This window comes from Podarcis raffonei, chromosome 18 (genome assembly GCF_027172205.1).
Source record: "Podarcis raffonei isolate rPodRaf1 chromosome 18, rPodRaf1.pri, whole genome shotgun sequence".
Classification (NCBI taxonomy): Eukaryota; Metazoa; Chordata; class Lepidosauria; order Squamata; family Lacertidae; genus Podarcis; species Podarcis raffonei.
The window spans coordinates 3056514-3069510 of record NC_070619.1 but is presented as its reverse complement, the minus strand read 5'-3'; the positions used below and the strand labels follow the sequence as shown (position 1 = coordinate 3069510).

The window sequence follows — 12997 nt, the reverse complement described above, 5'->3', positions numbered from 1 at the left end:
TTTATTATTGGTTGTTAGCCGCCCTGAGCCCGTCCTTGGCTGGGGAGGGCGGGGTATAAATAAAATTTTTTATTATTATTATTATTATTATTATTATTATTATTATTATTATTATTATTAATTTTGTAAAGTTGGTTGTTCATTCTGCATTTGAACACCTCTGGATATATCGGCGCCAAATTTTGCTGGACACAGGTGGACGCCACGTTGAATCAAGGCTACCTTTGTGGGCCTTTCAAAATGGCAATTATTTCCACCAGATTTTGCACAGTGGTTCCTAAAATCGAAGAGCAGGAGTTTTCCTATATGTGGTAGAACCTTTTGAAATGGTGATGATTTGAAGCTGCACAGGTTCTTTGATTTCTTAGAAATCTCAAGCGGGTGGGTGGAGAGAGGGAAAAGAAATTTCTCTCTTTTTAGATCATTGTTGAGTTGGAAGGGGCCATCAAGGGTCATCTAGCCCAACCCCCTGAAATATAGCAATTATCGAATTCCGAATGAACCTTTGCTTCAAGATGTCCAAGGAAAGAGAGTCCATCAGCTCTTAACACCTCTCAAATTTCTATTCTCTTCCCCCCTTATTCACCTTTCCCCCAAACTTCTCCACCTGTTTGGGAGGGTCCGTGGCTCTGTGACAGATCAGCTGCTTGGAATGTAGAAGGCCCCAACCCCTGATTTCTCCAAGTATGGCTGGGAATGCCCCCCCCCCGATACAGAAGAAAACATTTTGGACGTAGCGCCATCAATTAGGGGACGCGGGTGGCGCTGTGGGTTAAACCACAGAGCCTAGGGCTTGCCGATCAGAAGGTCGGCGGTTCGAATCCCCGCAACGGGGTGAGCTCCCGTTGCTCGGTCCCTGCTCCTGCCAACCTAGCAGTTTGAAAGCAAGTCAAAGTGCAAGTAGATAATTAGGTACCACTCCGGTGGGAAGGTAAACGGCATTTCAGTGCGCTGTTCTGGTTCGCCAGAAGCGGCTTAGTCCTGCTGGCCACATGACCCTGAAGCTGTACGCCGGCTCCCTTGGCCAGTAAAGCAAGATGAGCGCCGCAACCCCAGAGTCGGCCACAACTGGACCTAATGGTCAGGGGTCCCTTTACCTTTTACCATCAATTAGACCATCAGACTCTTAATATTGGGGTCGTGGGTTCGAATCTTGGCCAGAAGATTTCTGCATCGCATGGGGTTGGGCTGGATGACCCTCGGGACCCCTTCCAAGCCTTCGATTTGCAAAGGAGCGCGGTACCGTTGATGTTCCCGATCTCACACTCCCGTCTTCATTTCCTCCCCTCTTTGCAGCCGACCCCAATTGGCACAATTCAGAGTGATTTACAAGTCCAGGCTCCAAACAGGGAAAAGACTCAGCAGTACATTAAACAACAGGTAAGCGGGGTTCCTTCCCCCCCCTCCATGCCCCATATTGGGGTGTGGGGCAGTTAGAGGGCTGGCGATGGGGTGGGAGAGGAGGCCAGCCAGAGTCTGAGTGAGTTGTGGGCGAACCTGCAAAGTTCCTCCACTTCTGCCAAAACAGGGAGTGAATGGGGACCACAGAGGGGTCAGGCTGCCAAATTGGGCCTGCATGGGGCTTGGGTGAACAATGAGGACCAGCTCCTTGCGGAGGCTGGAGCAGAGGCTTGGCGCCACCTGGTGGGAAGAGACGGAGGCGCCTCGATGTCCGAGGAAAAGTCCTTCCTGAACAGGAGGGAGCGTGATGGTTGCCTGGGTGTGGTGGAAAAGCGTTGGTCCATAGATCTTAGTTCTGCCTACACTGACTGGCAGCAGCTCTGCAGGTAGAGAGGGCTGTTTCCCTTTCAACAACCGGAATTAATGGCTTGCTTTCAACGGGTATGCAAAGGATTGATCCCATGTTCTTCTGCATGCCAAGCAGGCGAGCTGGTGGCCCCTTCCATAAAAACAAAGGCAGATTCTAGTCCTCATGGTGTTGAACGATGGGCTGATTTAACAGAGAGGTGCGGAGCTGCCTTCTAGCAAAGTTTCAGGGGCTTCAGGACAGGATCAGACTTAACCTGGGATGCCGGGGTTTTGAACCTGCAACCTTCTGCATGCTGAGCAGGTGCTCTGACCCCTGAGTTGATTTGCTAGGGACATAGCCTTATTCTGAGTCAGCCCTTGGCTCTGTCTAGATCAGGCATGGCCAAACTTGGCCCTCTAGCTGTTTTGGGACTACAACTCCCATCATCCTTAGCTAACAGAACCAGTGGTCAGGGATGATGGGAATTGTAGTCCAAAAACAAGTTTGGCCATGCCTGGTCTAGAACAAGGTTTCCCAAACTTGGTTTTCCAGCTGTTTTTGGACTACAATTCCCATCATCCCTAGCTAGGCGGCATGCCGAGGGCCGGGAGGCTGGGCCGTCTCCATCTAGCGGCCCGGTGCAAAGACCATCACTTCTGCTCCGACATAAATCAGCAACCTGGGCTTCAAAGCTATCAGCAGATGGAACTGCGCACACAGAATAAGTGTGAGGCTTGGGGAAGCATACTGCAACTACAGATTTATTAATCATAAAGCAGGACAAATAAACATGTCGACTCTCTCTCATGTCTTCTCAGAGAGAAAAGCAAAAGCAAAAGCTATACACACAACGGAAGTTCCCAGCAGACATGTGACACGTAACAATCCTTTGTCTGTTCCTTAAGGTGGAATGGAATTCTCAACACTTTCATCATCCCTAGCTAACAGGACCAGTGGTCAGGGATGATGGGAAATGTAGTCCAAAAACAACTGGGGACCCAAGTTTGGGAAACGGTGCTCTAAATCCAAAGTCCTTTGGGGATCTTTGTGCCATTTCATTGAATCATAGGATCGTAGAGTTGGAAGGGACACCGAGGGGGTCATCTAGCCCAACCCCCTTGAAATGCAGGAATTCACAATGTGTGTTTTGAGTGTGACCTGGTGTGTGTGTGTGTGCCCCTGGCATCTCTTGAAGGCCGTGCCATTTGTCAAGAGTTTCCCAAACTTGGGTCTCCGACTTTTCTGGGACTACGATTCCCATCATCCATGACCCTGCTAGTAAAGCATTCTGGGATTTGTAGTCCCCCCAAAACAGCCAGAGACCCACGTTTGGTAAGCCCTGTGTTTGGAGGCACACCTGCCCTGCATGCGCTTAGTGAAACTCGGCAGCGGCTGTGACTCTAACAGGGTTTGGTCACGGGGGCTCTGATTGGCGTCCCCTTTCCCTTCCGGACGGCGCCGGTCACTCTCAGGGTTGGGGTACCTGTGGCGCTGCAGGTGTCAGGGTGCCAGCAACCAGCAGCCATTAGGGACACTGGGAGCTAGAGCCCAGCCAGGCTGGGAACCCCACCTGCAAGACAAGAAGGGGCAGTTTGGGGAGCAGGGGGGAGAACCATTATCCCTCCAGAGGTGCCTTCCTTTCCGAGAAAGTGGGGGACTTCTCTTTTCAATTCAGGGATGGAGGAGAGTGGAAGACCCCCAAGTGCCCTTGAGCCCAGTGGGCGGAGGAGATTGGGAGTTGTAGTTCAGCCGCACCCGGTGCCCCTCACGCCCCCTGCCCCCCTTTGGGGGAATTTGCGTCCAGGCCTGTTTTATATTCTTTCGTTTTGCATGCTTTTTCGTTTTGTTTTCTCTTCCTTTCTCTCTTTCCCTCTCCCCCCTTTGTCGCCTCTCCCCACAACCCCCCCATCTTTTTCTGACCCCTCTCTCGCCTTCGTCACCCCCCCTTTCGTCTCCTCCCCCCGTCGCTAGCAGTCCCCCGAGGGGACGGAGGTGTGGGACCCTCAGGCTGGCCAGCAGCCTGCCGAGGAAGCCCTAGGAACCCACCTTGCGGCCAGCAGGCTTGGGGGGTCCGTGCAGGTACATTAGAGGGGCGTATGGGGTGGGGGGTGGGGCTGGCAGGGGGGGCATGACCTGCAAACCGCTGTCCAAGCACCATTGGCACCTGCAAACATTGCCACCGTCCCAGGTGCAACTGACTTTGCCCCATTCACTTCAATGGCTCTCTTGGGGCTCGGCTTTCACCGGTTCATCCATGGCGGTGGGTCTACTCTGGAGTAGGAATTGGCGTGGGCTGCCACCCTCTCTTTAGCCCCTGCTGCTTTCTCTCACCTGTGTCCCCCAGTTTTGCTCGGAAAAAAGGAGTGCACAGCTCTTCCCTTGATGGTGAATCGGGTCCGCCTATGTCCACGCATGATGTCCCCCCCCATTTTTCTGGGGAGGGGGCTAGTGCAAAACGTTTCCAGAGCTCTAGTGGAAATATTGCAAGCCTACCAGGGGGGCGCATTACACCGATAAATCCTACTTGAATTCCCCCCGCAGAAATTACTAGGACTCGTGCCTGTTGACTCCAGTGTGTCTACTCGGAGTAGGACTACGGTTGGATGCAGCCCGGCATCTGTTCTCCTCCCCACCCCCCCATGGCAAACTTCTTTGGTGAAGACAGGGAGCGTGGCTGTGGGTATTTTTAATTTTTAAAGAAAACCTTGGTCACTCTCCTGTCTGTTTTACTTATTTCATAAAACCTGCATACCATTTGATAATTTAAAAAAAAAACTTCACAAAACTGTTTAGAAACAGAATAAAATTATGTATACCGTATTTTTTGCTCCATAAAGACTCGCTTTTTCCCTCCTAAAAAGTAAGGGGAAATGTGTGTGCGTCTTTTGGAGTGAATGCAGGCTGCACAGCTATCCCAGAAGCCAGAACAGCAAGGGATTGCTGCTTTCACTGTGCAGCGATGCCTCTTGCTGTTCTGGCTTCTGAGATTCAGAATATTTTTTTTCTTGTTTTCCTCCTCCAAAAACGAGGTGCGTCTTGTGGTCAGGTGCATTTTATAGAGCGAAAAATACGGTATATATTTACACCCCCCCACCCCCCAAGAATTCAGGGGTTCTCTCTCTGTCATTGCAAATCCACAGCAGGGTTTTTTGAAGGTGGGTTTCCTGTTGTGACAGCAACTGGTTCCCTGAGAGGCGTGATTCAGAAAAAAGCCACTATTTTTTACCAGCAAACCCAGAATGAGGGATAACATTTCAGTATCAACAGGGTTGATTTTCTTCCAGGATCGTGGTTTCATGACTTCAGCGAGACATCCTTCCAGCTTTTGCCGTTTATTACCGAATACATACGAAAAAGATTTCATTTTCTTATCACACCATGAATAATAATAATAACAATAACAATAATAATGATATATGACATTATTTGATAATAGTATTAACAATAACAATGTTAATAATAATAATATTTAACAGCCACAATAATAATATCCTGGTCCCCTGCAGAATCCCACTGTCGGCACAACCTTTTATGTAAGAGGCGAGAGCTCTGGAATTCTGTAAACGGCAAACTAAAATTGTCCTGTTGCAATGTTTTGGGATATTCCCATATTTTTTGCTCTATAAGACTCACTTTTTCCCTGCTAAAAAGTAAGGGGAAATGTGTGAGCGTCTTATGGGGCGAATGCAGGCTGCGCAGCTATCCCAGAAGCCAGAACAGCAAGAGGGATTGCTGCTTTCACTGCGCAGCGATCCCTCTTGCTGTTCTGGCTTCTGAAATTCAGAATATTTTTTTCTTGTTTTCCTCCTCCAAAAACTTGTGGTCTGGTGCGTCTTATAGAGCGAAAAATGTGGTAATTTGTTTGTGTTCGCAAAGGAATTTTAGAGACTGAAGGAAGCTGTTCTCAGATGAGGGGCTAGAGAAGAGAAGTTGGGGCGTGTAATGGGATATTGGGGGGGGGGGAATATTCGTGAACACCCAGAAAGTGCTAAACTTGGTTTCTGGCAGTGGTTTCTTAATCCTTACAGGTTTGCACATGAAATTCAGAATTTCTGACGTTAAGACTGAAAACTTGGGGTTCCGTTTGGTTTTCAGTTCATCTTCCGACGTTCTTAAAAGCCAGAACCATGTAATGCAGTTTAGCGAAAGCTACAAAAATGTTTTCTGGATAAAGCTAATAGCAAGGTGGTGTTGCTGGTTCAACGGGCAGCCTTGAGATGGATTTGAACCACCCACAGTTCTCTCTAAAAAGTGGACTATAAACCTGGTTGGTTGCAGGTGTCCTGTGATTCAGTATGTTCTTTGACGAACCCCTGTGTGGTACTAAGAATAATTATTTGAAAATGAGCCAGCCTTTTACAGTAATGTACCCTCTCCTCCCTCAGGTTCAGATCTGGGCTGCTTGCGCATTTTGCCCAGTGCAGCCTGGCTCAACCTGAATTGAATTTTATTATTACGGTCACAGACCAGTTCCGGCTCACTTACAATATCAGGAAAATCATAAAACACAACAGGAATACATTGAATTGCAATTGGGTATAACAGAGACAATACAGATATAGCGGCAGTTAAAAATATATATTAAATCTTGATCACTTGTCTTTTAAAACCTTAATCATTTTGGTAGCACAGCTTGTTCCCTAAGTTTTATGGCAGTCGCACAGAATTTGGCCACCCTGAGCGTGATCTATAGATCCTTGTCCTCAACCAGGAGTTTTAGACATTGAAGTTTCGGACCCATTTGGAGATTTTTGCGTAACAGGAGTGATAAATACCGAGCGTATATTGCCATAGAAACGGCAGCATAACAAGATGAGAGAGACAGTTTCCACCTCCATTAAACCGCAGGGGCAGATTCGTTGCAGGTACGGTTTACCCTCGAATCTGCCCAGCCTGGCTCAATGCCAACCAGGGTCTGTGCAGAGCGGCCGCTCTCCTGCCCCCCCCCCCCAGCAATCAGAAACCCTGGCTTGGCTTGCAAACGACAGATTCTAGGGCAGCAAGATTGCTCACCTCGCACCAGGCATCAAAGCGACTCCCGATTTCTTCCCCCGATCCACGGTTTGCAGGGAGTTGCCAAACCCTGTGGCTTGCAGTGCAAGCGGTTTCAAAACCTTGTGCGATTGCTTTGGTGGAAAATGTCTTTGGACTTTTTGACTCTGCACCCCACGTTTCTACCCAAATCGGGTCGCTGCTCATCTCCGAACCAAAGAGGGCTCAGCATTGGCCCTTGAATTCTTTGCTTTGAATCCCAACAAGACAGAAGTGCTGTTTTTGGGGGACAGGAGGCGGCAGGTGTGGGGGACTCCCTGGTCCTGAATGGGGTAACTGTGCCCCTGAAGGACCAGGTGCGCAACCTGGGAGTCAGTCTGGACTCACAGTTGTCCATGGAGGCGCAGGTTAATTCTGTGTCCAGGGCAGCTGTTTTATCAGCTCCACCTGGTACACAGGATGAGACCCTCCCTGCCCGCGGACTGTCTTGCCAGAGTGGTGCATGCTCTAGTTATCTCCTGCTTGGACTCCTGCAATGCACTCTACATGGGGCTACCTTTGAAGGTGACCCGGAAACTACAACTAATCCAGAATGCGGCAGCTACACTGGTGACTGGGGGCGGCCGCCAAGACCTTCATTAGCTCCCAGTACGTTTCTGAGCACAATTCAAAGTTTTGGTGCTGACCTTGAAAGCCCTAAACGGCCTCGGCCCAGTATACCTGAAGAAGCGTCTCCACCCCCATCGCTCAGCCCGGACACTGAGGTCCAGCGCCAAGGGCCTTCTGGCGGTTCCCTCGCTGCGAGAAGCCAAGTTACAGGGAACCAGGCAGAGGGCCTTCTCGGTGGTGGCACCCGCCTTGTGGAACGCCCTCCCATCAGATGTCAAAGAGAAGAACAACTACCAGACTTTTAGACGACATCGGAAGGCAGCCCTGTTTAGGGAAGCTTTAAATTTTTAATAGGTTATTGTATTTTAATATTCCATTGGAGGCGGCCCAAAGTGGCTGGAGAAACCCAGCCAGATGGGTGTGATATAAATAATAAATTATTATTATTATTATTATTATTATTACTGCTGCTTTTCATCGGAAAGGATTCGGCTCCAAATGCCAGGCTCAATGCACTACGTTTGGGGGAGTCCTGTCTTGAGGCCAATGCACCCTGACCTCTGCATTTATGTGCAAAACCCCAGAGGCAGAGGGGTGCAAGCACTTTCTCCCCATCACACCTGCCTCCTCTTCCTTCCTCCTCAGGTCATGAGTTCGACCAACGGGGAGCTGAACACAGATGACCCCACTGCCGGCCACTCTAATGCCCCCATCACCGCCCCCGCCGAGGTCGAGGTGGCTGATGACACTAAGTGAGTAAGCCAAGTCTTCTTGCGCGGAGGGGGGCACCCAGAGTCTCGCTTGGCCTGGGGGAGGAAGCTCAGGTCCGGCGCCCAAATCCAGCCCCCAAGTCCTGGCCCTGCTTTGCACCCCTGGATTTGAAGTGGGTTGGACTAGATGACCCTGGGGGGAGAGAGACCCTTCGAATTCTGCCGTTCTCTGATTCCACAAGTGCTTTTGCCTCCTTGGGGGCCTGTTTCTGCAAGCGGCAGGAGGAGAGTTTTGCTCTTGTGCTCAGGCCCCGTCCGAGGTGCCCCACTTGGGCCTGATCCGCCTGCAAGGCTCCTAACACCCTCCTCTCCTCGATTCTCAGGTGCTGCTGTTTCTTCAAGAGGCGGAAGAGGAAAACCACCCAACGCCACAAGTGACGTGATCCCCTTCCCCGCTCTGGCCGAGGCCGGCGTCCCCTCGGGACTACGTTTTCACCCTCCGCCCCTCTTCCTTTTCACTTCCTGTCTGTGGATAATGGATCTTGATCCTTTGGTCGGATGGGAGAGGACAGGGCTTCTCCCCTCCGCCTGCTCCAGAGTCGCAAGGGGTCCGTGTGGCGTGCAACCCGCCTTTGACTCCACTCGCAGGCTCACCCGGGGAGAGGAGGGGAAGCCTCTCCCCCACTCTCAGCCTGAATATATATATATATATTTCTTTTATTTTCTTTCCCCTTCCTCCAAGAGACACAGCAACAGAGGGAAGCGGAACCGGCAGGAGGAGGAAGAAGAAGCACGTCGCTGAACTTTCTTTGGAAGTGCCCGCGCCCCTCCTTGGTTTTGCAAAGAGAAAAAAGCATTAACTATTTATGCAGCTGCCCCCCTCCAAGGGGGGGAAAACCCCACACTTGTCTGGACTCTTCTCTCCCCGCTCACCTTGGTTTCACGGAATTATTTTTTTGGAAGCAAAAAAAGAACCCTGGGAATCAGTTCTTTGCAGAAGATTTGCTGGGGCGATGCTGGGAATGTCAGCTGCCGCTAATATTCCCTCCCCATCCCTCCTCTCCTCCCCCCCCCCCTTTTGCTGTTTCTTTGTCTCTTTAACTTAATTTAAAAATTGCATCTTAGTCTTTGCGTTTGTGGGACAGTCTCCTTATTTTCTTTCTCCCCCCCCCCCGTTTTTGTAGCGATGCAAACGTTTTTTGCATCATATTTTTTTTATTATTTCATAAAGTATCTTTGTTTTAGGTTTGTGCCCCCCCTTCCCAACTCTCGTAAGTTTCTCCCCGCAACCCCTTTCGATTTAGTTGTGGCCAAGGTCCTTTGGGGGAGTCAGGGGGAGGTCCCTGGGGTGCCCCCCCGTCTGGAGCACGGCGGGGGGGGCGCAAAGTGGGGTTTCGCGTCTGGGGAGGCTCGTTTACACTTCCGACTCTTCATTTCTCAATGCACTTTTTTTGGGTAGCAATACAAGGAGCACCTGCGTCTCGGAATTAACCGGGCTTTAGAGAATTCTTTGGGGTTCGTTTTGCGGAAAGCTAGATTCTCCTTTAACTAAAAAAAAGACCCACTGACTCGCTGGGGGTGGGGGGGGGCGCTTGGATCTCAGGAACAGCCAAGATGAGCCCCCAAAACGACTTCCGTTGCTATGAGAAATTTGGGGGGGGGTAGTTCAGAAAGGAGAGGGTTTGGGGTGGCCAAAGCCAAAAATCGAAATCTGATCTTCGGGGGTCAAGCCTAGCCCCCTAAAAGTTCCAACTGGAACAGATCTGTGGCAAAAGCTCCTTGGGAGGGGGTGAAAAGGAAACTTTGGCTGAACAAATTCATGTGAGGACAATCCACCCTGTTGTTTTTGTGCCCCCCCCCCCAAATACAGATCAGACACAGTGACGAATTCCCGTTTCTGCTAAATTGCTCAGCTACGGGATGTTGTCTTGAGAAGTCCGGCTCTCCGCTGCAGTTTTAAATCTTGTGCATTTTGCTGCAGGGAGCAAGGAAATGGGTAGAAGCAGATTTCTTCCTCGGGGGTTGTTTTGGGGCAGTAGGGAGCGGCCCCCCATTTTCTTCTGGGTTTCTTGGCCATCTTAAAATCCCACCAAGGGTGGACCACCAGTTAGGACCACATCTTGTGTTTGTGCCCCCCTCTCTTCCAGCCAACCGGACCCCCACCACAACCACCCTTCTAGGTCCTGCAGAGTTTCCGGGCACACTTTGGGGGGTGGGGGGGTCCGTTGCTTCCAAACAAGGACTGAGAAGGCTTGCTGCTTCTTTATAGACAAATATATTTTTATACAGAGAAGAAGGGGAGGGCAAAGCCTTCCCTTGCACCTATTCCAGAGTAGCATGTTCTGCTTCCTTTAAATAAATTTAAAAAGCCTGTCGTCCCCCCCCCCCACTTACAAATGTTGTAATCACAACACTTGTTAATGTCAGGCTATGGTTGGCTATGGGGGGAGGGCTGTGATTAGACAGGCAGGGAAGGTTTTTTGGGGGGGGTCCTTGGTCTCTTGCACTAAATGGCACCCACGTCGCCCAAATTCTACGTGTCTTAAAACTGCTGCACCTCCTCACCGCTAGTAATACCCCCCCCCCCGTTGCTTCAGTTCCCACTACATGTCTCCCCCCCACACGGAAAAAAAATACCCACCAAAGCTGTGTATGCTTGCCCTCGTCTTGTTCACTTGATTGTGCTAGAGTCAAATTGGTTAAAAGTGGGATCTAAGTTTCTAGTCCTCCTCGTTCCTGGACAGCAGGACCCCCCCCCCGGCCGACCCCAAGTTGTGTTGGAGGGAGTTAGTGCCAGAATGCAAGGCCCACCCTGACCACCCTCCATGCCTCTCTCTACATCGGACCCCTTGCAAAAAGCCGAACTTAAGTTTTCAGTTGTGTGTGCTTTTAAAGATGGGTGTTTTTTTGGGGGGGTCCCCTTTTTTTCTTTTATGGCTGATTTCTTTTACGGCTACTTGGAGAAGAGGCAAGGTGTGGGGAGGAGAAAGAACTATATAAAAAATTCATATTATTGTCTTGCTCTACCTGGTCTTAGGTTTATAAACTCAGTGCCTCAAAAGAGGGGTGTGTTTTTTTGGGGGGAAGAGGGCATCGGAATGGAAAGATGGGAGGAGGCGTTAAGGTAAAGGGCAGGAAAAAATAATAATCCTCGATTCTGGCGACTTTCACTAAAAATAGGGTTCCTTAGATACGTGCAATGTTTGAGCTTGTTCCCCAAACAGTGCAAACGAGGAGGGGAGGGAATTAAAAAATTCAGCCTTAAATGATATGCTTTGGGGGGGTGGTAATGTAGTTCCAGTCCCAGGAAGGGTGTAAAAGAGAAATTAAAATTAAAATGTTTATGTAAAAAGAGTGCATGTGAGTGTGCTTGGATTACCAGTTGCAATGTGGATTATTCTGGTTTTTGAAAAGGGCAGACTTTGAAAAGATTTACCTTGGCAGAGGTCGACATCAAGGTGTGGTTTTTGCCGTTCGGGCCCAGATTGTCAGAAGCTTGCATCAAAATGAATCTTGCAGACCCAGCAGTGGTGGTTTGTTTGGTTTTGTTTTAGAAAATTAAATTGCTTTTTTTTGCTTAACAAAACGGGGGGGCGGGGGGGTTGATCGATTTGAGTCTGCACAGAGACGAGATCTGTTGCCGATGCGATTCCAAAAACTCGAGGCAGCGAGAGACACTTTTGCGTTGTCAGTTTTTAGTTAACTGCTTTAAGCAAAACAAAAATGTACACAGGTAAATGGCATATAAAAGTTTCTCCGAAGCTTCTTTGAAAGCCATAGAGGTTTAGGGGCTTTTTTTTTTTAATTAAAAAAATTCAAAAAACAGAGGAAAAAAACCCTGAAAAACAAAAAAAATTAAAAAAAACTTGAAAAATAAATTCTGCAAAGATGTTTCTTTGGGTTTTGGCTGAAATAGGAGGGTGTGGTACTACTCTTAATGTTTTGTTTCCGAAAGTTCCTATAGCCCAGGGTGTAGTGTAGGTTAGAGCACTTTCCCAAACTTGGGTCTCCAGCTGTTGTTAAGACTACAACTCCCATCATCCATAGCTAGCAAGTCAGGGATAATGGGAATTGTAGTCCAAAAGCCGCGAAAGACCCAAGTTTGGGAAAAGCCTGGTTTACAGTGTCATACCAGGACCTAGAAGACCACACTGTTTGGGGTTTCAGGCAGCAGACATTCCTAGCCATGCTGGTCCTCGTGATTCTAAATAAAGGGCTGATTTAGCAGGAACCAAGAATTGCACCATTGGTGCAGCTAGTTTAGTATTGTCGACACTGATCGGCAGCAGGTTTCAGGTCTCTCCGAGCCTTGCCTGGAAACTGAAGCTGGGATCTTGCGTTTGCTCCTAAGCACTGAACCACAACCCTCCTCCCAATTAGGAGCCCCACAAGCACTGTGCATGAACCAGTCTTGCACTTGGTGGCGGCAATCCAAGGTAGACTGTGCTTGCGCATGGAGGTGCGCCAGCAAAGCACACAACGTCTGAGCTGCTTGCAAGAGGAATGGTTGGGCTCATGCCGCCATCGCTGCTTCCCGTTGGCCAGGAAATTGGGAGTCCAGTAACACCCAAGAGAGCTCCAATTGCAGAAAAAGGGGGGGGATTATTGCACCAGGGTTTCTAACACACATTTTCAGACAGGGCAAAAATCTGGCTACTTTTGTGAAGGCTGAAATGCTCTTTGGCTGTTAAAAAAAGTATCTTGAGAGGCCATTGATCCTGGTGCGCCTTGTACGTTCATAAAAGCTGTGTTTTGATTTAAAAAACCCCCAAAGATTAGGTCTTGCAAGCTTGAAGCTTGCCAACTTTGGACATTTACACCCAGCAAAGTGGATTTCCTTTGCAGTCGATGCTGAAAGTGAGGTGCTGCTGTGAAACTCCTTTCCCCCTCACCCCTATTTATTGCCAGAAAGAACGTTTCTCCTCTCCCACCTATG

General features: G+C 49.3%; 1 protein-coding gene across 1 annotated transcript in view; it reads left to right on the top strand.

Annotated features, from left to right (window-relative positions):
• CSNK1G2 (casein kinase 1 gamma 2) overlaps positions 1-9945 on the top strand; it is a 57681-nt gene extending 47736 nt beyond the window's left edge. Inside the window, exons 10-12 of the mRNA XM_053372515.1 lie at positions 1297-1380; positions 7997-8103; positions 8445-9945. Of these exons, the coding sequence (XP_053228490.1) occupies positions 1297-1380; positions 7997-8103; positions 8445-8499 (246 nt within the window). The 3' untranslated portion in view covers positions 8500-9945. The remainder of the gene's footprint in view (positions 1-1296; positions 1381-7996; positions 8104-8444) is intronic.
• Positions 9946-12997: the final 3052 nt, after the last annotated feature.